Source organism: Salvia splendens, chromosome 1 (assembly GCF_004379255.2).
Source record: "Salvia splendens isolate huo1 chromosome 1, SspV2, whole genome shotgun sequence".
Classification (NCBI taxonomy): Eukaryota; Viridiplantae; Streptophyta; class Magnoliopsida; order Lamiales; family Lamiaceae; genus Salvia; species Salvia splendens.
In genome coordinates, this window is record NC_056032.1 from 39,644,858 (window position 1) to 39,670,599 (window position 25,742).

The 25,742-nt window shown below is 40.8% G+C and overlaps 2 protein-coding genes and 1 pseudogene across 2 annotated transcripts; 2 read left to right on the forward strand and 1 right to left on the reverse strand.

Moving 5' to 3' along the window:
- Positions 1-3,157: 3,157 nt before the first annotated feature.
- Positions 3,158-7,635, forward strand: LOC121750192 (FT-interacting protein 7-like). Its single transcript, XM_042144679.1, has 2 exons — positions 3,158-3,419; positions 4,295-7,635. The coding sequence occupies exon 2, from the start codon at positions 4,352-4,354 to the stop codon at positions 7,379-7,381; it is 3,030 nt and encodes a 1,009-aa protein (XP_042000613.1). The 5' UTR covers positions 3,158-3,419; positions 4,295-4,351; the 3' UTR covers positions 7,382-7,635.
- A 273-nt stretch (positions 7,636-7,908) lies between these two features.
- LOC121750972 (kiwellin-1-like) lies at positions 7,909-8,472 on the reverse strand. The gene has a single exon (XM_042145676.1). The coding sequence runs from the start codon at positions 8,470-8,472 to the stop codon at positions 7,909-7,911; it is 564 nt and encodes a 187-aa protein (XP_042001610.1).
- A 488-nt stretch (positions 8,473-8,960) lies between these two features.
- On the forward strand, positions 8,961-25,636 carry LOC121750996 (annotated as a pseudogene).
- Positions 25,637-25,742: the final 106 nt, after the last annotated feature.

Below are 25,742 nucleotides of genomic sequence, written 5' to 3' on the forward strand. Positions count from 1 at the left end.
CGACATCTTCACCAAACATTACAAGAAGGTCCCGGTTGTAATTTCTAATCCTGATGATTCGACCACTACCGTGGAGACAGGCGAGTTCAAAGCTTATTGCAACTATTGCGATAAAGTCTATCCATTTGTAATCGGTGGGGGATATGGTACTCTCACACGCCATTTGAAGGCAAAACACCCCGTGGAATTTGGGCATTCTAGATCCCAAACCCAAATCAACTTCCCCGCCGGCTCATCGTCTCAAACAGGTACGCCACTATTTAAATACGATCCCAAAAATACTACCGATACCATGGTAAGATGGGCGGCAATGAAACATTTGCCGTTCAATTTTTTTAATGACAGAAAATATGAAATGACTATGCAACAAGCTTTTAATGTTGCTGCAAAAAGAATTCCCCCCTCTACTGCTCAAAGATCTAACAACCGGCAGTATTTTGCAAAAAAAATGGAAATTGCAAAGAGTCTATCCACCTTGGGGCACAAAGTTAATATTTGCTCCGATTTGTGGACGGATTCTTTCCAACGAAATTCTTACATGGGTATTTCTTGTCATTTTATAGACAATAGTTGGTCTTTAAATAAACGTTTGATTGGTTTTAGACAATTTCCTTCCCCACACACCGCACAAGCAATTGCTTCTTTAATTATTCAAGTTTTGAATGAGTATGAGTTATGCAACAAGATATTTTCGGTTGGTTTTGATAACGCAACCGCCAACACCGCAAGTATATCCGATTTAATTGCGGCTTGCTCCCCGGTGATAAGTGGTAAGTATTTTCATCAACGATGTATTTGTCATATTTTAAACTTATGTGTACAAGATGCTTTGTCTTTATGGCAAAGACATATTCAACCTATTACTACAGCTGTATCCTTGATCCACTGGAAGCCTCAAATTGGCAAGGCGTGGAAGAAGTATTGCCACTCGAAGAAAATAAGGTACACAAAGTTTACTTTAGACGTTTCTACTAGATGGAACTCTACATATGACATGTTGCAATCTACAATGGAGCATATAGACTATTTAGTTGATTTTTATAGAACTTACCATGTTGATGATTTATATCTAACATCTTCTTGTTGGGAACAAAGCCTGAGTTTATTTAAATTATTCAAAAATTTTCGAAGTGCCACTATGGAGTTATCGGGTGTGTATTATTGCACATCCGTTCGTGTTTTAGAACATTGCATGATCATATCACTTGGTTTTAAAACTGCAATGAAAAATTCCGCAAACAATCTTGAGCTTATGTGTGTTTTATATTACATGGTTGAAAAATGGCTCAAGTATTTCAATGAGATCCCAACAGTTTTTTTGCTTGCCAAAGTTTTGGATCCAAAGTGGAAACTAGTTGGTACTTTCAAAATTTTAGAATTTTATTACAACAGTTTAGCTTCTATTGATCTTGAACCACTCCGAGCTTTGCAAACTGACGACGACGACAACTACATAAACCTTGCCCAAACATTCCAAATAAACCTCCCCCACCTCCCAAGCCTCCAAAGAAATTTTGAGTTCGACTTGCGGGCTCTCTTTCACGATTACGAAGTCAAGTACAACACTACCCACCAAGTTCGACCTAGACCCCCCCGTCAAACACAGAACTTTGGCTTCTTCCAAGTTGATGACCCCGACACCCAATCCCAATTGGCGGACCTATACGCCTTCAGCAGCGGAGGAAGGACGACACATTCGGTAAGTGAGTTAGATTTATATTTAGACTCACACTTTTCATTCAATGAAGAAGAAGGAGGTCCCGTTCCCCAACAAATAGACGTCCTAGATTGGTGGTCTTCACACGAGAAAGATTTTCCCATCCTTGCATCAATGGCCAAGGAGATCTTTTCGGTTCCGGCTTCCACTGTCGCCGTCGAGTCCGCCTTTAGTGTTGGAGGCAACGTCTTGGACGACCGAAGAAGTAGGCTCACCGGACAAAACATGGAAGCCACCATGTTACTTGATGATTGGTGCTCCGCCGAAATTAGAGACCAAGAACCGGATTGGGATAAACTAGTAGTACAACCCGACCAAGACTACTTCCCCGACGAAGAAGAGTAGGCGCCAATACTTCCGATCAAGCCAAATAGGTAAGCAAGGTAAGAGAACTACGTGGACTTTGATTCCAAAATGCAATTGAGCATTGAGGATACGTAGGCATCTCAACTTATATTTCAACTTAAATTTTAAATTTAAGTTTAAATTTAAGTTGAGCTCAAGTCCTTTTCCTTTATTTCTTTTTTCTCCCCTTTATTTCGAATATGTAATTTTGTAAATTGTAATGAAGAATTTAAGTCTTTTGTAATTTATAATTTTGAAGTTGTAATTTCTAATTTTTATGTTGTAATTTGTAAATTTTAACTTGTAATTTGTAATTTTAAAGTTGTAATTTGTAATTTTGAAGTTGTAATTTGTATCAATAAAATTACATTTGTACATCGCTTCATTCTAATGTTATTTACGCAAGTTTTTTTACATTTTAAACTTGAATTACAATTTACAAAATGCAAAAAAAAAAAAAAAAAAATCGGATAAACTGCCAAACCGCCGAACCGGCCCGGAACCGGGTAACAACCGACGGTTAGGCCGGTTCAAGTGAACCGGCGGTTCACGGTTCATAAACCGGAACCGTGCGGTCTTCGACGGGCCGGTTCCGGTTCCAACAAATTTTGAACCGGAACCGCCGGTTCCGAACCGTGAACCGGCGGTTCACGAACCGTGGTGACGTCTAGTGTATATGCATATATATCAAAATGTGCTTCTTATTAGACAATTAAATTAAAATGCAATGTGTACTTTCAAGAACCTTGGGTTATATTTCAACAAACATGAGTTCAAGTATGTCATATAAAGAAGACACCAAATAATAAGATGATGATAAAATATAAAAAAAAAAATGCACATAAGCAAAAAGACTAACACGCACTGTATTTTTTTATGCGAACAGAAACAAATGCAGTCGTATAAACATCAAATTATTTTCACGTCTTGTAAAAGACCTCGACGCGTATGCTGAATCGATGATCACTGGACGCGTATGCTGAATCGATGATCACTGTTTCAACTTTCAACGTCGTTAGAAAACAGTACTCCTAATTAAAAAGTAAAAATAAATATTAATTCCATTGTTTATGTGCTGGAGTTGAATGCAAAAGAAACAACACACGTAACTCCAAAACAGTACAAGACTTTTCCACTTTCTCCTTTCTTGCTAAAAGGATGACCCCTGCCCTGCCCTGCCCTGCCCTACTGTTACACTTCCTTACTCTTTCTTCACCACCATAAATTCTCTCTCTCTCACGTTTTCTATTTCTTCTTCACCCTATTTGTTGCTGATTGGATCTGTGTAATTGAAGCTCACTGTCCTCTTTTTCAAACTCTGAAATTTTCACCTTTCTGTGGAAGGAGTAGATAACAGGTAGTACTATCATTTTTTCCCCAACCCTTTTCCTTTTGCGGTTTATGTTGTAGTATATTCTTTTTCTGAGCTGTATTGTTAATTTTGTTTATATATTTGGTGGGTTTTCTATTTTTTTACTGTAAAGACTCCTCCTTTCGTGTGTGTGCTTTTCTGTTGGTGTGGGGTTTTGATTTTGAAGGTGTGATTTTTTTTACTTGGTTGTTTTTTTCAAGAATCTTGCGCATCTGGCTCCTTGTTGATGAGTTTCTTTGTTTTGATAATCAGTCATGAAATAAATAGAATTATCGTAAAAGTGGGAAGTTTTATGTAAAGTGGAATATAACTAAAAGTGGAGCTCTTTCTGAATAAAAATTGGGAATCTGGAAGGGATATTCTGCCCTTTATTCCAGCCTCCTGACATGGTTCAGATTTTAGATGCCTATTGTTCTTAAACTTCTCTTTGTGGAAAGATAAAATGTGTGATTATATTCAATGTTTCTTGGTTTCTGGTAAATGAATCTATAATTTGATTTTGACATATCTTATTGTTTTGGTCTAGAGATAGTTCGTGAGTAAAATAAGAATGATTTTTTCACCCCTTTTAAAGACTTATCGAGCTTCATTAGCACTTGCGTATTGCTGGATATTCGAGGTTATGCATTGTTGATATGAATATAATGTATAATGTACTCCATAAGCTTTAACCAAGATGCAGATTTTAGTGTCATAACTTTGAATTGATCTTACTTCTTTATTGCTCACTACTTTTATGCTGCAAAGCAATAGTTCTTGACTCTCTTTGGCACTGCAAAAAGATATACATCTCCGAAATACTGGGGTTATTTTTTTATTCTTCATCATCACTTTGACGTTGCTCTCCTTTTCATGAGCAGGTTGATAAATTCACCCGAGAACAAGACATTACTTTTTTGTGGTGTAAGTTGTAATCCATGAGCAATCTCAAGCTAGGTGTGGAGGTTGTAAGAGCCCACAACCTTTTGCCCAAAGACGGGCAGGGCTCGTCCAGTCCATTTGTGGAGCTGCATTTTGATGGTCAGAAATTCCACACCACGGTAAAGGAAAAGGACCTTGACCCATTATGGAACGAGACGTTCTATTTCAATGTGGCGAATCCTGATAACCTGCACAATCTCATTCTCGAGGCTCATGTCTACAATATCAACAAAACCACCAACTCAAAAGCTTCACTTGGGAAGGTTAGATTAACCAGTACGTCGTTTGTTCCCCATGCTGATGCGGTTGTGTTTAACTATCCATTGGAAAAGGGGAATTTATTCACCCGTGCCAGAGGGGAGCTTGGCCTGAAAGTTTTTGTGACGAGTGATCCCTCTATCAGAGCTTCAGTGCCTCTTCCTGAGACAACTTCTTCGTCTTCACGTTCGAGCGTGCATCCAAGCAGCCATGCCAGTCATCTGCCTTCTCAGAAAGGGGAAGAGGTTGTCTCTGGCACATCGGCTAAAGGCAAAAGGGGGTCAATACGCACGTTCTTCCATCTTCCTAACTCAAGTAGCCAGCCGCAACAGCCACCTCCTACGGGTTTCCAGCAACCAAATGTACAGGGAGTTAATGAGATGAGGTCTCACCCTCAGGAACCACAAGCATTTGGCATGTTTGTGAATTCCTCCTCGCATCCTGCTGATTTTGCTCTTAAAGAAACAAGCCCTTTTCTTGGAGGGGGGCAGGTCATTGGGGGACGAGTTAGACGTTCGGAGAAGCCATCTGGTATCTATGATCTTGTCGAGCCAATGCAGTTCCTATTTGTTAGAATTGTTCGAGCTCATGACCTTCCTTCCAAGGACGTTACTGGGGGTCTTGACCCATATGTAGAAGTGAAGCTTGGTAACTATAAAGGAGTGACGAAGCACTTTGAAAAAACACAAAGTCCAGAATGGAACACTGTGTTCACATTTTCAAAGGACAGAATACAGTCATCAGTTCTGGAAGTTACTGTTAAAGATAAGGATACACTGAAAGATGAGGTTGTTGGAACTGTTCGATTTGATCTCCGTGAGATCCCCACACGAGTTCCACCTGACAGTCCGTTGGCTCCAGAATGGTATCGACTTGAGGACAAGAAAGGTGGGAAAAAGAAAGGTGAATTGATGCTAGCTGTCTGGATGGGCACACAAGCTGACGAGGCTTTCTCTGAAGCTTGGCACGCAGATGCAGCTAGTCTTGTTGATAGCTCGGTTTCCTCCACTCATATTCGCTCAAAAGTCTACCACTCACCGAGGTTATGGTATGTGCGGTGTAATGTGATCGAGGCACAGGACTTGGTCATGGGTGAGAAAAATCGTATTGCAAATGTGCATGTTAAGGCTCAGATTGGCAACCAAATTCTGAAGACGAAACCTGTCCAATCACATAGTATGAATGCTTTGTGGAATGAAGATTTGATGTTTGTTGCTGCTGAACCTTTTGATGACCATCTGATACTTTCGGTCGAAGATCGTGTGGGTCCAAACAAGGATGAGGTTCTTGGTAAGGTTTATATACCATTGACAGCAGTTGAACGACGTGCTGATGACCGAATGGTTCACTCTCGATGGTTTAACCTACAAAAATCAAGTTCAGCTGATAGTGAGGAGCCAAAGAAAGACAGGTTTTCTAGTAGAATCCACCTGCGTGTCTGCCTTGACGGGGGCTACCACGTGCTAGATGAATCCACGCATTATAGCAGTGATCTCCGACCATCAGCTAAGCTGCTATGGAAGCAACCCATTGGCTTGCTCGAGCTAGGCATTTTGAGTGCTGATGCTATTACCCCCATGAAGACTACAAATGGCCGGGGCACTTCTGATACTTTCTGTGTGGCAAAGTATGGCCAGAAGTGGGTTAGAACAAGGACGATCACAGACAGCTTAAATCCGAAGTATAATGAGCAGTATACTTGGGAAGTTTCTGATCCAGCAACGGTTCTTACAGTTGGTGTTTTCGACAATGGTCATATTGGTGAGAAGGGCTCGAATGGTCACAGAGATCTGAAGATAGGTAAAGTTAGGATACGAGTGTCAACTCTTGAAACAGGCCGGGTTTATACTCATTCGTACCCATTGCTGGTGCTTCATCCCTCTGGTGTCAAGAAAATGGGAGAGTTGCATTTGGCTATTCGGTTCACATGCTCATCAATGTCCGACATGATGGCCTTGTATTCCAAACCACTCTTGCCCAAAATGCACTACAAGATGCCATTAACAATGGTGCAGCTCGACATGCTGCGCCATCAAGCTGTTAATATAGTGGCAGCACGTTTGAGCCGTGCAGAGCCCCCTCTGAGACGAGAAGTGGTTGAGTACATGAATGATTCTGACTCACATCTCTGGAGCATGAGGCGTAGCAAGGCTAATTTTTTCAGGCTAATGTCGGTTTTCAGTGGATTGCTTGCTGTTGTAAAATGGTTCAAGGAAGTCTCCCTGTGGAAGAACCCGATCACAACCGGACTAGTCCATGTCCTCTTCACCATGCTCATCTGTTTCCCAGAACTGATCCTGCCCACACTGTTCCTCTACATGTTCCTCATCGGGCTTTGGAACTACCGCTTCAGGCCGAAGTACCCGCCTCACATGAACATACGTCTGTCCTGTGCCGACACAGTGCACACTGATGAGCTTGATGAGGAATTCGACACTTTCCCTACCTCACGGAACCCAGATCTCGTCAGGATGAGGTATGATCGGCTACGAACCATTGCTGGGAGGATTCAGACAGTGGTAGGCGACATAGCATCCCAAGGGGAGAGGATCCAGGCACTGCTGAGCTGGCGAGACCCACGCGCAACTGTCCTGTTCATGGTCTTCTGTGTTGTGGCTGCAACCGTGCTGTATACTGTGCCTTTCCAGCTGCTGGTGATCTTGACAGGACTATATTTCATGAGGCATCCAAGATTCAGGCACAAGTTGCCGCCGGCACCACTCAACTTCTTCCGCCGTCTCCCTGCCAGGACTGATAGCATGCTGTAAGTCATCACGCCGAGCTTACTACTGTTTTGCTAAGCCATCAGATTCCAGTATGTATTCCACAAATTCATTTAGTTTAGCTATGTCTTTTTTATGGATTTCTGGAGTGGAATGTACAAAAGTGTGTGTGCAGCTTCTTCTTTGCTGTAGCAAGCCACTTTCTGTTTTGGTGACAGAAACTTCATGTCAATTGTCATGTATAACAGATATTCCTGTTTATCGTTCTTCAATTATGGATATGTAATTATGTATGGTCACATCTCTTGTTTCTAGACTTAATAGTAGAAAGCAAAAAAGAACAAAAAAAATTGCGGTTGGTATATGTATCATAAATATTAAAGTATAATATGAAAAAAAATCCTTAGTATTGAAAATCAGAAAGCCATATGTTTATCAATCTTTAATCCTTGATAGAGATAAAGCAAAAATTTCAACAAGCTGAATTATATTACATTCTTGAATATAATTCAAGAATTCTCACAAGATAATTTTACAGTACATAAAAACTGGATAAAAACGCATAAGCTGCATCAGGCATCAGACCAAGTGATATCCAACTCGCCCCAGTCACCTTCATCTACTCCCAATGCTTTCCAGACAGCTTTAGAGGCATCGACGATGTTGTTAGGACACGGAGGCTGATAGTCGTGGTCATCATCGCACCCCATTGTCGAGTCACACTCATCAACCACCATGGCGGTCACACTCTGCCCATTACCACTTATGACAATGTTCTTGAGGCACCTTGATCCTCCGGTGTACCATCCAGTCGAGAGCGCCACAACAGGCGTGTCATCGGAGTGGTACTTTTTGTCGCACTCTGATGGGCCACCTCCGTCTCCGCCCTTCTGGAAGCTGTTGATGGTGAGAACTGCCTTGGTGCTTCCAGAGACAGGGGGGGAGCACTTGTAGGTGGTGTACGTCTCCCCTGCTTTGCAGCAGTCGGAGTCGTTCTCTTTGTTGCATTCCCCCGGTGGTGGAGTTGTTCCCTTTATCTTGCCACTCGGCTTGCACGACTGGAGTCTGGCATCGGAGGGATATGATGCAACAAGGATCAGCACAAGGAGAAGCCCTCCTAGGGTGAAGTTCCTCATTTTGGATTGATATATCGATATATTGCTTTGAATTAGTATTGATCAAGAACTGGATGACTGATGCAAATTAGGATGCAATAATCTGATTATATATACAGATTTAGGCAGTGGAAATGACAAGAGAGTGCTCAAAACAGCAGTGAACGCTGTTATTTTGTCTCTGATGATCAAGATTTTCTAGTAGTTAAGAATTACTACTACTTTACCATGATAACAATCATAAAGAAATAAATAAATCTCAATCTTTTATGATATATATAGGCCAAATTATCAGTCTGTGGCGTGAGAATGAGGATGAGAAGATTGATTTATTTTGACTGATAATTTAAGCTATTTTGAGCAACTAATTTGGTTGGAGTTGATTGCCTTGATCAGTTTCTCGGCATTTTTACTGCAAAAAGACTTATATAAATAGATCCCTTCATCCTATTTGAGCATCAAACACACAGCAAGTTAATACAATCCTGAGGCAACAGAAAAAATACAAGATGATGAGCCTCAGAAAATTAGCCATCTTTGCTTTGCTAATCATCCTTACTGCTCAGGCATTGGAGGGCCGTCTTCAGTCTTGTAATCCGAGTGGAAAAATTAGAGGAAAGAAACCACCTCCGGTGCAATGCAACCAGGAAAACGACTCCAATCGCTGTAAACAAGGGAAGCTCTACACCACTTACAAATGTTCTCCCCCCGTTTCTGGAAGCACGAAAGCAGTTCTCACCATCAACAGCTTCCAGAAGGGTGGAGACAGGAGGCGGCCCATCAGAGTGTGACAATCAGTACTGTTGATTTATTGAGCTGATATATCGATGGACTATTATTTGGGCCTGGGAATTATTTTGGCCCAGGTGGTGACTTGGGCTTGGGCTGCCCTAGCCCAGTTTTCGGATGATATACCCCCCTCTCCCTCCATCTGCCGCTTGACATTCACTACTCTCTCATTCTCTCTCTGCTCTCTCTCGCGTTTGTGTGATTCCCTTCTTTCTGTCTTCTTCTCTGATGGGTCTCCGATTGTTTCACGATGATCTTTCACGGTTATTTGAGTGATTGATCTTGTGTAAGTGTGGGAGAAAGTAACTGCTTTGGTTGCTTGGGTGTTAGAGAAACTAGGGTTTCTGTTCCGAGGGTTTCTTGTGAGCTTGTGTTCGGAGAGTTGTTAGATCCGGCATTGTGGAGTGGATTGGGGTTGGTATCCGGTGTGTGAGGTTAATCACTTGTGGATTCAACGGTGCTCCATTGGATCTTGGTTTCTGGAGAATAGATTCGTACTATTAGCGGGTGGTTGAGCCATAGCTACTAGATCTATTCGAATCCTTTGTTTTCCTTGTTATTTCTGCACTGTGTTTGTATTACTATTTTAGATCCGAGAGGATCTTTTGTGTTTTACTAACTAGGGTTTTGAGTGTGCAGGTTCTCGGTGGTCCAGTGGCGCATCCGGTCAAGGATTGCATGGTCCGAGAGTAATAGCTAGTTGTTGTAATACCTAGGGATTCATATTGTATAAATCAGCCGCGTGGGTGAGAGTTTGGCTGAACTCTCTTGTATAAGAACAAAGAGGTATCGGTAATTAGTGAACTCGGATTTGTTACAGTGGTATCAGAGTCACGGGGGGACTAGTCCGGCATGCCGAGTCGCATTAATGAGGTGGGCAAGTGGAACCCTCCCTCGAGTGGGGGTTCTGGTAAATTGGCTGAAACTTCTCTTTTTTTATGTTTAGAGTCGATATAGGATTGAGATCTTTGTTGCTGGTAGACAGTCTTTGGCAAAGACTTAGGGCTTTTTCTGTTTTCACTGTGTTTTACTTGCTTCCGTGGTTTCTTGGTGATCTCTGATCTCTGTTCTCTGATCTCTTATCACTTGACTACCAAGCATATTGTGCTGCCTAAGTAACCCCCTGCGCCCTCCAGAAGTGAGTGATTGCGAACTGGGATAGCCTTAGCCAGTGTTGCTCATGACAATCAGGGATTTGAGGTCTGACTTGTTGTGAAAACTGTGTGAAAGTGTGCTCTGTGCTTGAGTGCTTGCAAGATTGTGTGTTCTTACCTTGCTCCCTGTTTTCTTGCAAAAAAAATGACTCAACATGTTGTCTTGGTTCCTTTTAATGGCAAAAATGATTTTGTGATTTGGAAACAGAAACTTAAATGCATTCTTATTCAACAAATGGTGTTTAAATCTGTTGATGGTTCTTTGCCTGATGATACTCCTCAAGATAAACTAGATTAAATGAATGAGTTAGCTAGGGCTACTATTATTCTCAATTTGTCTGATTCTGTGATTAGGAAAATTGATCATATTGAATTTGCTTCTGAAATGTGGAAACACCTTGATACTAATGACAATGTGGATAGATTTCAAAAGCTTGTGCAAGATATTAAGAGATCTTGTGATAAAACAATTGATGAATATACTAGTATTGCTTTGATGAATGACATACCTGATTCTTATAGTGATGTGAAAGTTGCCATTAAGTATGGCAGGGATTCTGCTCCTCTAGACTTAATAATTAGCTCCCTAAAATCCAAAGAACTTGAATTAAGGGAAAGGGTTTATGATAAAACTACTTTTAATAAGACTTTAAATGTTAGGGGAAGATCTAAGTCAAGAGGGGGAATGAATCAAATGGTGGATTTAATACCAACTCTAATTTCAAGAAAAAATTTAGATCTAGGTCCAATATCAAGGACCATAGATCTTTCAGAAAATGTTTTAATTGTGGAGAATCTGAGCATTATAAAAGAGATTATACTAAGCCTAAAAAGAATAGACCTCCTAATAATAATAACTCTCTGATTGAAAATATTGCAAATGTGGCAAAGTATGATGCTGACAATGAATCTGTGTTTATGGTGCATGATTTGTTGCATATAAATGCTTCCCCTATTTGTCCCTTTACTTCAAATGATTGGCTGTGTGACTCTGGATGTACTTATCATGTTAGTCCCTTCAAGGAAGTGTTCACTGATATTAAGCCTATAACTAATACTTATGTGTCAATGGCTGATGACAAGAAGTGTGAAATTCTTGGCATTGGCACTGTGTGTTTGAAGTTTGATAATGGCTATGTGTTGAACCTGAAGGATGTGAGATATGTTCCAGATTTGTGCTATAATTTGATGTCTTGTACTGCCTTGGAAAATTCTGGCATGGGTGAAAAATGGGGGGAAGGTTGCATGAAAATCTGTAAGGGTTCTATGTGTTTGTTTAAGGCTAAAAGAAAATGTGGTTTATATGTCTGTACTGTTGTGCCTCTTACTTGTGAAAAAGCATGTGTCAATGTTGTGAAATCTGATAAATTGATGTTGTGGCATAATAGGCTAGGCCACATGAGTGAAAACGGGCTGAATATTCTAAAAAAGCATGCTATCTTATCTGAATCTAATGTTCATGGTAATTTGCCTTTCTGTGACACTTGTGTGCTGGGTAAACAACATAGGGTTACCTTTCCTACTCCTGTGCCTGCTAATATTAGTAGAAATACTCTTGAATACTTGCATATGGATGTGTGGGGCCCTGCCTCTGTGTCTTCTCACTCTAGTGCTGTGTATTTTCTTTCAATCATTGATGTTTTTCAAGAAAAGTTTGGTGCTTCCTTGTGAAACATAAGTATGATGTGTTTGGAAAACTTGTTACTTGGAAAACCTTGATTAAAACTCAGACTGGAAGTAAAATTAGGGCTATAAGAGCTGATAATGGATTAGAATTTTGTAATAAACAAATGGATGATATGTGTGCTGATTTTGGAATTAAAAGACATAAAATTGTGCCTTATACCCCACAGCAAAATGAGGTTGCTGAAAGAATGAATAGGACTTTACTTGACAAAGTAAGATGCATGCTAGCAAAGTCTGGTTTATCTAAAAAAATTTGGGGTGAAGCTTTGTTGACTGCTACTTATCTGGTAAATAGATCTCCCTCTGTGCCTTTGTTAGGGCAGTACCCTGAACATGTTTTTACTGGAAAATACCTAAATCTTTCTCATTTGATGGTGTTTGGTTGTTCTGCTTTTGTGCATACTAAAACTGATAAACTTGAACCTAGATCTAGAAAGGGTGTGTTTTTGGGATATCCTGAGGGTGTCAAAGGGTATAGAGTCTGGTTAATAGATGAGCCTGGGTTTAGAGTAATTAATAGCAGGGATGTGGTGTTTATTGAAACTGAATTCCCTTGCTTGAGATTGACTGATAACCATGCTCCAGATAGTGTGGACAATGATCCTCTTATTGAGGTGGAGTCCACAGAACAGCCCACTGATGTGGAGCATCCAGTGGATGTTCCAAGTGAGGTGGTGGAGCAGCCTTTTTGGAACTCTACTCCAGCCTATACTCCTAATGAGATACCCAATGAGGGGAATCTTCAAGATAATGATGTCAACAATGTGCCTTTGCTTGATAATGTTGATAATGCTGGTGATATGCTTAATAATCCTGTGAGAAATAATACTCCTGCTTCTGCCCAGAATGTGTTAAATAGCCCCTCAGGAATTCAAAATGCTATTGATGTTCCCAACTTGAATGTCTATGTGCTATCTAGGGATATGCCTAGAAGGCTTAATGTTCAGAAACTTGCTAGATATGAAGGTTATGTGGGGTTGGTTGCTTTGATCAATTTGGCTTTTAATGTGCATTAATCTGATGGGGATGAGCCTTAGTCTTATAAGCAGGCCGTTAAATCTAAATTCTGGAATGAATGGCATAAAGCTATGTTGGAGGAAATGAACTCTCTTAAAATAAATCTTACATGGATTCTTGTACCTCTGCCTCCTGGTGCATCTATGGTTGATTGCAGGTGGATTTATAAGTTGAAAAGTGAGGTGGAAGGCCTGTGGTATAAGGCCAGATTAGTGGCAAAGGGTTTTACTCAACAAGAGGGAGTAGATTATACAGAAATATTTGCTCATGTTGTTAAATCTACTACTGTTGAGGTTAATGCTTTCCTTATGTGCTCATTTTGATTGGGAATTAAAACAAATGGATGTTAAAACTGATTTCTTGCATGGTGACTTGGATAAACCAATTTACATGAAACAACCTGAAGGCTTTGTTGATCCTAAGTTTCCCAATCATGTGTGTTTGCTGAAAAAAGCTTTATATGGTTTGAAACATTCTCCTAGGCAAGGGAATATCAAGTTCAATAATTGTATGCATAAGTTGGGCTTTGTTAGAAGTACTTTTGATGCATGCTTGTATATGAAGAACCTTGATTCTGTGCCTGTCTTCTTGTTTCTGTATGTGGATGACATGCTGATAATGGATCCCTGTTTGAAAACCATAATTGCTGTGCAAACTGCCTTTAGTAAGAATTTTGATATGAAGGACCTAGGTGATGCTCAGAAAATATTAGGAATCAATAGTTTCAGGAATAGAAAATAGTGTGTGCTTGTGTTGCATCAGGAACCTTATGTGTACAAAATTTTGAGAAAATTTAACATGTTTGATGCTAAGCCTGCTTCTGTGCCTTTAGCTGCTCATTTTATGTTGAGTAAAGATATGTGCCCTAAAACTGAACATAATATTAATGCCATGAAGAAAATCTCCTATGCTAATGCAATTGGATCAGTAATGTATTTAATGGTAAGTACAAGGCCTGATATTGCCTATGTTGTGTCTTGCTTGAGTAGATACATGGCTATTCCTGATCCTGTTCATTGGGAAGTTCTAAAATGGCTTTTGAGATATCTTAAGAATACTGCTAAGTATGGAGTGTGTTATTCTAAATGTGATGATGGTGTGAAATTAACTGGTTTTGTTGACTCCAATTATGCTAATGATAGAGACAAAAGGAAGTCCACCACTTCCTATATGTTTATTGTGTGTAGATCATGTATAAGTTGGAAGTCTCAGTTGCAGCATATAGTGGCTCTGTCCACTACTGAATCAGAGTATATTGCAATTACTGAGGCAATGAAAGAAGCTGTGTGGTTGAAGGGAGTGCTTTCTGAACTGAAGTTTGTGAAATCTCCTCCTGTTGTGTTTTCTGATTCTCAATCTGCTATTCAGTTATGTAAAACATCCTGTTTTCCATGATAGAACTAAGCACATTGATGTAAGGTTTCATTATATTAGAGACATTGTAGAAAATGGTGGAGTTTCTCTTTTAAAAGTGCACATTGATAAAAACCCAGCTGACATGGGGACTAAATGCTTGCCACTTGAAAAACTTCTTTTCTGCATAAACTATCTGCATTTTGACCTAGGATAGGTGCATGTCTCGGGGGAAAAAGTCCTCAGTCACCTTATCTACTATGGTAAGGGTATTAGGTGGCTGGAGGCATAAAGTCCTTTAGACTAATGGGTGTCAGCCCCTTTGGTGTCTAATAGGCAAACCTGGTGGCTTCCCTAAATGCTAGTGAACTTTGTTCTTTGGAACTGAGGGGGCTGTCTTGTAGGCAATGATGATTTAAACCTTAGCTAATAGTGCAATTGGTTTCCTAGAATAATGTCCAAGGTGGAGTATGTTGATTTATTGGGCTGATATATTGGTGGACTATTATTTGGGACGGAGAATTATTTTGGCCCAGTTTCCGGATGATATACCCCCTCTCCCTCCATCTGCCGCTTGACATTCACTACTCTCTCTGCTCTCGCTCGCGTTTGTGTGATTCCCTTCTTTCTGTCTTATTCTCTGATGAGTCTCCGATTGTTTCACGGTGATCTTTTACGGTTATTTGAGTGATTGATCTTGTGTAAGTGTGGGAGAAAGTAATTGCTTCGGTTGCTTGGGTGTTGGAGAAACTAGGGTTTCTTGTGAGCTTGTGTTCGGAGAGTTGTTAGATCCGGCATTGTGGAGTGGATTGGGGTTGGTATCCGGTGTGTGAGGTTAATCACTTGTTGATTCAACGGCGCTCCCTTGGATCTTGGTTTCTGGAGAATAGATTCGTACTATTAGCGGGTGGTTGAGCCATAGCTACTAGATATATTCGAATCTTTTGTTTTCCTTGTTATTTCTGCAATGTGTTTGTATTACTATTTTAGATCCGAGATGATCTTTTGTGTTTTACTAACTAGGGTTTTGAGTGTGCAGGTTCTCGGTGGTCCAGTGGCGCATCCGGTCAAGGATTGCATGGTCCGAGAGTAATGGCTAGTTGTTGTAATAACTAGGGATTCATATTGTATAAATCAGCCGCGTGAGTGAGAGTTTGGCTGACCTCTCTTTTATAAGAACAAAGAGGTCTCGGTAATTAGTGAACCCGGACTTGTCTGTTCCCTACAAGTACCACTCTGATGATGACACACCAGTCGTCGCGCTGTCAACTGGATGGTACAGCGGAGGGAGCAGATGCCTCAGCAATGTAACCATAGGTGGAAATGGCCGGAGTGCGACAGCAATGGTGGTGGATGAGTGTGATTCCACCATGGGATGTGTGTTAGGAATTCTTGTATTCATCTAATGAGCGCAGCGGAAATTGCAGACAAGAATAACATATCTAGATTCATAATCATATTGCAAGTTGAGCACGTAACACACAACGGAACTAAATCTTACTTGTTGTGTTGTTCTTCTTCGATTGAATCCTGCAAGTTGAATCCACTACTATCGAGGTCCACGTGCAATCCAATCCGATGCAGGAACTATCCCGGTACAATTGCTCCGTAGAAGAAAGCTAGGAATTCTCTCTACAGAGCTTTACGTATTTTCTCTCTAATGTTACGCTATTTCTCATCTCCCACAATGGAGAATAAATAACCATATATATAGACAAAGAGTCATTAGGGTTTCATGATTGTTGGGCTTATGGACTAATTATAATTTTAGCCCAACTATAATTATTTAATCCATATTAATCTAATCTAGCCCATATCCTTTCAATCTCCCACTTGGACTAGCATTAGATATAATACGCAGTTCCAACTTTGTACCCTTGAGCGGATCAAAATACACTTATAGTGTGACCCTTTAGGCCCCCATTATCGACGACGATCTAATCGAAGTCTGCACAAAACTCCTAGACTGCGTTGGCAGCGTAGCTCGATATATGACGGACGTTTACGTGAATTCGGTAAACAAACCTTTACACAAAGTTTATAGTAATATCCTTTCATTCACGAACCACCCGATTGAGCCTAAGATTTGTCATGTGTCATCCAAATAGTTCAATCACTTTATCTCATCTTTATTAAATGACTCATTCGATCATATTCAATTACTTTAATTGAATATATCTTTGCATTGGCCAATGACTTAATGGTCAAGTAATATAGAGAATTTGAGTGTTCTCTCGAAATTCTAATCGAGGAATGAATCTCATTCTTGGCTCAACTACCATTTCCATTTATCTTATGATGTACCCAACACAAGTCCGTGTCTCAATCCTCCTTTGGGAGGCAAAGCATTGGACAAGATCAAAGCACACCACTCAACAAACAAAATGTGTAATGACCTCAGATCCAAGGACTATTACATACTTCATGCACTAATAAACTGTAGACACCTAACAAAACAGTTTAAGAGTAGGGTATACCAATACTCTCCAAAGTATACCATGTGTCCATCACGAGTATCTAATATCTCATAGTTGTGAGAACAACTACATTCTCGAAGAATGTGATGCAAACCCCATGCTAACCTATAACATATCATCAATATCCCATTCTTGATGATCATTGGTTAGGGCTATTTTAGAATTATACTATATCATTAATGTCTCACACCATTAACGACAGTCATAATTCAAGGGAACAAATATTTAGAATAAAATCAAACATTTAAAACAATTATTCCAATAAGTGCACAAAACCCATAGAAAATGAAATTTTCATATAATGTGATCAAGTAATATTGTCTCAACACAAAATGTTTCTAAGACATATAAAACTGTAACTCCCACTGATTCAAAGCCATCTACCAAGATGCTTAACACCTAAGCTCTCAAAGTGCTTGTTGTGTTTTGCTATACATAACGGTTTGGTGAAAGGATCAGCCAAATTATCATCAGTGGGTACTCTTTCTAATTTTATGTCGCCTCTTTCAATTATTTCTCTGATCAGATGATATCTTCTGGGAACATGCTTGTTCCTGTTCGTAGCTCTGGGTTCTTTTGCTTGCGCAACAGCACCAGTGTTGTCACAATACAAAGGTATTGCACTATTGGCACTCGGAATGACACCCAGTTCTTTAACGAACTCTAACAAAGCAACAGCTTCTTTGGCAGCTTCAGATGCAGCAATATACTCGGCTTCGGTGGTGGAATCGGCAGTTATACCTTGTTTGGAACTATTCCAACTACTGCTCCACCATTGAGGACAAAACATATCCAGACTGAGACTCATAGTCGTCATGGTCTGTTTGGAAACTAGAATTAGTGTACCTAGTAACTGATAACTCTGGTTGTCTACCATAGACTAAGAAATATTCTTTAGTTCTTCTAAGGTACTTAAGAATAGTCTTAACAATTTTCCAATGTTCCTCACCGGGATTTTGCTGAAATCTGCCTGTCATGCTAAGCGCATATGCCACATCTGGCCTAGTAGAAATCATGGCATACATAATAGATCCTATAGCCGAAGCATACGGGATCCTTTTCATGTTGTCTCTTTCTTTGTCATTAGAAGGACAATCCTTCTTTGACAATACAATGCCATGTCCCATAGGAAGAAAACCTTTCTTAGAATTCTCCATTGAGAAGCGCCTTAGCAACTTGTCTATGTAAGTGGATTGTGATAATCCTAACATCCTATTTGGTCTATCTTGATAGATCTTAATTCCAAGGATGTAGGAAGCATCACCCAGATCCTTCATCATAAAGGAACTAGACAACCATTCTTTCACGGATTGCATCATGGAACGATCGCTTCCCATAATCAAGATGTCATCAACATATATGATGAGGAAGACAACGTTTCCATTCTCGCGTTTACTATAAACACATGGGTCCTCTTTGCTTCTGACAAAACCAAACGATTTGATTGTTCTGTCAAAACAAATATTCCAACTCCTCGAAGCTTGCTTAAGTCCATAGATGGACTTCTTTAGCTTGCACACTGCATTCGGCCTTTCTTTCGATACAAAACCTTCTGGCTGTGTCATGTAGACATCGCCTTCTAATTCTCCATTGAGAAATGCGGTTTTGACATCCATTTGCCAAATGTCGAAATTGTAGTATGCAGCAATTGCAAGTAATATCCTAATGGACTTGATCTTAGCAACTGGCGAAAAGGTTTCATCATAGTCAATGCCTTCACGCTGACTATAACCCTTTGCCACTAACCTAGCCTTATAGGTTTGTACTTTGCCATCTGCATCTCTCTTCTTTTTGAAGATCCATTTGCAACCTATGGGGTAAACCCCATCTGGCAAGTCAACTAGTTCCCAGACTAAGTTGAAGTACATCGAGTTCATTTCAGATATCAAGGCTTCAAGCCACTTCTCTCGATCGGTGTCTGACACCGCCTCGGTATAGGTCTTAGGCTCATCATCATCTAAATCAACTTCATCATCTTGGTTCTCAACCATTAGATTCAGTCTCTCAGGTGCACGACGAATCCTTCTAGGCCTATTGAGTTGGTTTTGTTCTGGTTCAGGCTGTTCATTCTGTATGTGAGAAGGTTCAGGAATATCACTATGATCTTCTTGAGGTAGAGGTGATGCAACTATTGTATCATCTTGTCTTTGATGCATCTCATTGTTTTGAGGTGGTCCTTCGAGAGTCTCTCTAAGGTCCTCTCTAAGAGTAATTTCCCCTCCCAATAGATCATCAAAAACTCCCACTAAGTTATTGTCCAATCCAGTGGATAAAACTTCATCCTCATTGTTAACTCGTGGTTCTTGAATTTCTTCAAGATCTACTGTATTTTGACCTTGTTCCTTGCAGACATAATTGTCTTCAAGGAACGTCACATTCCTTGATGTTATCACCTTGTGATTTTCAGGACAGTAGAAATCGTACCCTTTAGTTTCTTTAGGATATCCCACAAAATAACATTTCTCACTTTTGGTTTCCAATTTATCAGTCATCATTTTCTTAACAAAAGCTGGACAACCCCAGGTCCGGATATGGTTAAGACTTGCTTTCTTGCCACACCATAACTCATATGGTGTTTTCTCGACTGATTTAGAAGGAACCCTATTTAGAATGTAAATAGCCGTTAGTAAGGCATGACCCCATAGGAATAAAGGAAGACTAGCTAAACTCATCATGGATCGAACCATATCTAATAATGTTCGGTTTCTCCTTTCAGATACTCCATTCATTTGTGGTGTACCAGGAGGTGTCCAGTCTGACTAAATTCCATGTGATTTCAAGTAATCAAGAAATTCTCGGCTCAAGTATTCCCCTCCTCGATCTGATCGGAGAGTCTTGATACTTTTCCCAAGTTGTTTCTCAACTTCACACTTAAACTCTTTAAATTTCTCAAAGGCCTCAGATTTGTGTTTCATAAGATAGACATATCCATACCTTGTCAAATCATCAGTGAAAGTAATGAAGTACGAATAACCACCTTTTGCTTGAGTTGGAAACGATCCACACACATCTGTGTGGATCAACTCCAACACACCATTAGCACGCACCCCTTTCCCAGAAAGTGGCTTATTAGTCATTTTTCCTTTGAGATAGAATTCACAAGCACCATATGATTCAAAATCAAATGAAGTGAGATAGTCTAACTTTCTCAATCTTGGTATTCTTTTCTCATTAATATGACCAAGTCTGCAATGCCAAAGATAGGTTGCATTATTCGTATTACTTAGTTTAAGTCTTTTATTTTGCACATTGAGAATATCTCGTTTGCATTCAAGCATATACAATCCATTCTCTAAAGAGGCATTTCCATAAAACAATCCATTATTAGAAAACTAGCATCTGCTGTTTGCAAAATGGAAGGAAAAACCTTCGATGTCCAACATCGGAATGGAAATAATATACTTTGAAATAACTGGAACAAAATAACAATTATGTAAATCTAGTCTATGTCCTGAGGGAAGATCTAATCTATAAGTTCCTACGTGTTCGGCAGCAACCCTTGCTCTATTTCTAACACGTAGGTCTACTTCCCCAGGCCTCACTTTCCTGCTGTCAATTAAACCTTGCACATTATTACAAATGTGTGAACCACAAGCGGTATCCAATACCCAGGATTGTGAGTTATTCATAGACATATTTATCTCAATGACAAACATAGCTGAACTCCCACTCATTGCACCTTGTGCCTTGAGTTTTGGGCAGTCTCTCTGCCACTCCGTGAAATTTGACCTAGTCAATTTGTTTGTTTCCATCATACACTCATAAGATAAGTTTGACATATTATCTGAACAGAAAATAAAACGAAAAGCAAATTATAAAAGCATATAAAGATCACATTCGTATCACTAATTAAACAAGGGTTTATTGTATTGATTAGCTCCCACTAATTTTAACATATATTATGTCCCCCAAACATAAAATACGAATTTATATCAAATATAAATTTTAGTGGTCCAAGATCCAAGTCTATATTATTGCAGCCCCTGCTTTGGCTGATCACTACAATAATATCACAAGGTAGGCCTCCAAGCCAATTGCAACAACTATTTTGCAATTCTTGGTTTATTAATCCAATTAATATGCATCCATAAACTATTTAGGCCGCTTTGGCGTCACTAAACAATTTAAGCAAGTCAACCCCATCACACGATGCCAACCATGCATCTATGAATGAGCTTAGGCCTTGTAGATTTAGAGTAAACACTTTGGCGTAAAACTTGTGGTCGAAAAGGCTAGGAACATCAAACAATTATGATGGACGATGCGTTTGTTTCAAAACAAGACTTATATTTTATGGGGAAAAGTGTGATACTAGTTTTGTGAATATAATATCCAATATTAAATTTCAAACAATTACTGGGCGCCGCCTACCCAGACATAGTATAACACGGACTACACATACTGGGCGCCGCCTACCCAGACAATAAAACGGTCTCTAACTACTATAGTTAAAATAAATAAGCATAAAATCAAATAGCATGCTTATCACATAAGATATCAAATAATGCCCAATGAATAAAATCAAATTTTATTCTCTAATTAAATGTGGATTTAAAATTACATTAATTCGAAATTAATATAACAAAATTTATTAATCCAATTAATAAACTAATTAGGGATACTTTATAATTAAATTGATTCTTAATCAATGTATACAATCAAATTGATTCTGAATCAATGTATACAGCCCAAAAGAAAAGCCCCAATTCCTTTTCCTTCTCTATTCTGTCTCACTGCATCAACGAATTATCTAACCAATTAGTAAACAATCACCAATTCCAAATCATCACTTGTGTTTCGAGCTTTACATCCTCAATTATCCAATCAATAAAATGGATGCTAAAACAATCAAAGAGGAGAAGGCTGAGGTAGAGATCTGGCAGTATGTATTCGGCTTCACACCAATGGCCGTAGTGAAGTGCGCAATCAAGCTCGAAATCGCTGACGCCGTCGAGAGCCACGGTGGCGCCATGTCTCTGCCCGACCTCGCCTCCGCCGTCGGCAGCATCATGCGGTACTTGACCCACCGCGGCTTCTTCGAGCTCAACGAATCCACAAATCAATGCTCCAACACTCCCTCGTCTGCGGAATTTGCGCTTGCGAGAAGCCAATCAGTGACTCGTTCCAGATCCACGGCTGCAACCACTCCTACTGCACGCGATGCGTCTCCAATTACGTTGCGGCGCGGCTACAGGAGAGCATAGCCGCCATCGGCTGCCCCGTCCCCAGTCCCCGTCGATACGACGCCTCTACTCTCAGACCAGATCTTCCGCCCCACCGTCGCCCTCGCTCCCCCCGCCTCCGAGAAGCAGCCGCCGATCAAATCGAGGAGTTGCAGAGAGATTGGGGTTTGTTGTTCGAAGATCATAGTGATTTTAGATTTCGTTTGAATTTCGTGAAATTTCCAATTTTGAATGAATCAAATCAAATCGGATTCGATTGCAAGATTTTTGAAATCTTATTTCATAATTTTGATTTCCAAAATCATCCACAAATTAATTAGGAAACAAAATTAATTATGAATCAAGCCCTGAGCTCTGATACCACTGTTAGGAATTCTTGTATTCATCTAATGAGCGCAGCGGAAATTGCAGACAAGAATAACAGATCTAGATTCATAATCATATTGCAAGTTGAGCACGTAATACACAACGGAACTAAATCTTACTTGTTGTGTTGTTCTTCTTCGATTGAATCCTGCAAGTTGAATCCACTACTATCGAGGTCCACGTGCAATCCAATCCGATGCAGGAACTATCTGTTAAGGACCTAAATCCCTAACGATCCGATAAAACGGACAATAACGAGATAAAGATAATCCGGCGCCCGTGAGGGTCGGCGGAGATAAAGATCTGGGCGGCTGTGCGCGGGTTCCAACCCGTCGGGCAACGGCTACAGATCAGATATACGTTCCGGCTGTGCGCGGAGACCTTCCGTCGGGCAGCAGGTAGCGTAGGGAATTATGGATTCAAAGTATAACTCGAGGCATTTGGCCAAAATAATATATTCATTGATGGATGATTAAATATGATAACAGTCTATCCTATTTATAATGCTACTGACTTAATGAACAAGAAAACAAAGATATAGAAAAAGATATGCTAAATCCCTATAATATCTAAACTAAATAATAATAATAAGGATTCGTATCAACTCCCCCACGGTTAAAATCCACCTTGTCCTCAAGGTGGGAACCACGAAGTAAAAAGGAGAGTTGAAAGCAGAAGCTTCGGCGAGGCAACTCCTCCTGGATCAAACACACACCGAACAGATGAACATTTCCCTTCTTCACTTCCATAAAAAATCAACAAAGGAGACCTAACTTTGTCGGAAAAATTCCTTGCCAAATCGAAAAGCTTGTCCACGCCTTCCAGAATGCCCAAGCATGGCATGTCATTACTAGGAGAGATCAACCTTGCATCTTTGTCGAACGATATTGATCGATGATTCATACTTGGAACATCACCGACATTCAAATCCACATTGACACAAGCAATTACGGGCAAATCGGTATAAGCACCATCTCCTTTCTTGCCCCAACAATTTCCAACAACATTTGTGGATGACACTTGAACAACATTGAGTGAGACGATTATCTTCTCCACTTCACCAATAGAACCATCCTCCTCTTTATCTTCTAGCAATGTCTCCTCCTTTTCACCAATCTTCTCATCATATACCCCAACGAGCACTTGCGGTGGCTCATTGTCGTTCTTGACAATCCCTTTGTTCTTGAGGAACTCTCCAGGGGACTCGTTGTTTGGAACATCAAGAGGAGCGCCATCATTGTGAACATCGGTAATGTCATTGGGAACATCATCACCGAATACTATCGTGGGAGTATTATCAATTTTCTCTTCGGCTAAATTCTCATCTTGAATGTTCTCCTCAAACTCATCCTCATCATCCGCATAACAGAGAATGCGTTGTTTACACACATGTCTCATCACCCATTTCTCGGGACAGTGCCAGCAGAGACCCAATCTGGACCGTTCTGACTTCTCCGCCTGCGAGACCCGTATTAGCGGCAGGCGTGGCTGCTCCGGAGTTTGACTGGTCACACGTGCGGGCTGACTGTACAGGTCCCGCGTTGGCTTTTCGGTGGAGTAGCGGGGCTGGTGGGAGGCGGGCTGGACTCGCGCTATCACCTCCTCCCGAGGGCGAGGTCGGTCCCAGCACGTGTCCGAGCGTCGGGGCCGGTCAAAGGGCAGGTAGTCGCGGTCCTGCTGTTGCGCCGGTGGACAGCGGCGATTGGTTCGATGTCTGGGCGGATCCCAGCAACTAGGTGGACGCGGCGGTGGCTGATCATAATCCGAGTATCCCTGCGATGCCCGGCGAGGCGGTGGTTCCCAACAAGAGGGCTGCCGCGTCGGTGGAGGGTAATAGGGATCGAAATCCTGGAGTTGGTATCTCGGTCGTGGGCGACGATCAGGTGGATCCAAGTGGTGTGAGACGTAGAGTGATTCTGGATCAGACCACGATGGCGAATGGAGTACTTCCACCCGGCTGCTCGGAGGGTCCCAACAGGTTACACGGCGAGGTTGGGCCGGCTGGTAGGGACGGAATGACTGTGTGGCCTGAGGGACGTCGTATTGACGACGATGATAGCCGACGTAGTCGTATGACATGTCGACGGACTGAAGCGTGGCTGTGGTGGATGATCGTCTGACTTCGACGCGGCACGCGGGAATCCTTCCCGTCGGGCGTTGCAGAAGTAGAGTTGTCCGGTGGCTAGAGCTCGGCGGACAGGCGGGACTCGCCAACCAAAGCAGTTGCTGTGCGCGGAATGTTTTCCGTCGGGCAGCGGTGTAGCTTCGGTTCGAGATGGTGGGAGGGTGAGATCACGATGAAAGCACCAGTTGTTAAGGACCTAAATCCCTAACGATCCGATAAAACGGACAATAACGAGATAAAGATAATCCGGCGCCCGTGAGGGTCGGCGGAGATAAAGATCTGGGCGGCTGTGCGCGGGTTCCAACCCGTCGGGCAACGGCTACAGATCAGATATACGTTCCGGCTGTGCGCGGAGACCTTCCGTCGGGCAGCAGGTAGCGTAGGGAATTATGGATTCAAAGTATAACTCGAGGCATTTGGCCAAAATAATATATTCATTGATGGATGATTAAATATGATAACAGTCTATCCTATTTATAATGCTACTGACTTAATGAACAAGAAAACAAAGATATAGAAAAAGATATGCTAAATCCCTATAATATCTAAACTAAATAATAATAATAAGGATTCGTATCACTATCCCGGTACAATTGCTCCGTAGAAGAAAGCTAGGAATTCTCTCTACGGAGCTTTACGTATTTTCTCTCTAATGTTACGCTATTTCTCATCTCCCACAATAGAGAATAAATAACCATATATATAGACAAAGAGTCATTAGGGTTTCATGATTGTTGGGCTTATGGACTAATTATAATTTTAGCCCAACTATAATTATTTAATCCATATTAATCTAATTTAGCCCATATCCTTTCAATATGATGATGATCACGACTATCAGCCACCGTGTCCCAAAAACATTGTCGGTGCTTCAAAAGCTGTCTGGAAAGCCTTGGGGGTTCCCGAAGGCGACTGGGGCGAGTTGGATATTACTTGGTCTGATGCTTGATGCTTGTTTTTGTATAATGTAAAAATATAGTATTGTATTACTATGTAAATCATCTTATGAATATACTATCTTTGAGTGTTGGTGTACATTATTTTGCCCTTTTGTTGAAATGAAAAGTACTATTTCTTGCAAATCCTGCTTATTTCTGCTCTGAGAAATCGATGGTTCTGAGAACCAGAGTAAAACTGATCA

What these genes read in the sequence shown, in the direction of transcription:
- LOC121750972 (XM_042145676.1), bottom strand. Translation starts at nt 8,472, where the DNA reads ATGAGGAACTTCACCCTAGGAGGGCTTCTCCTTGTGCTGATCCTTGTT.
- LOC121750192 (XM_042144679.1), top strand. Translation starts at nt 4,352, where the DNA reads ATGAGCAATCTCAAGCTAGGTGTGGAGGTTGTAAGAGCCCACAACCTT.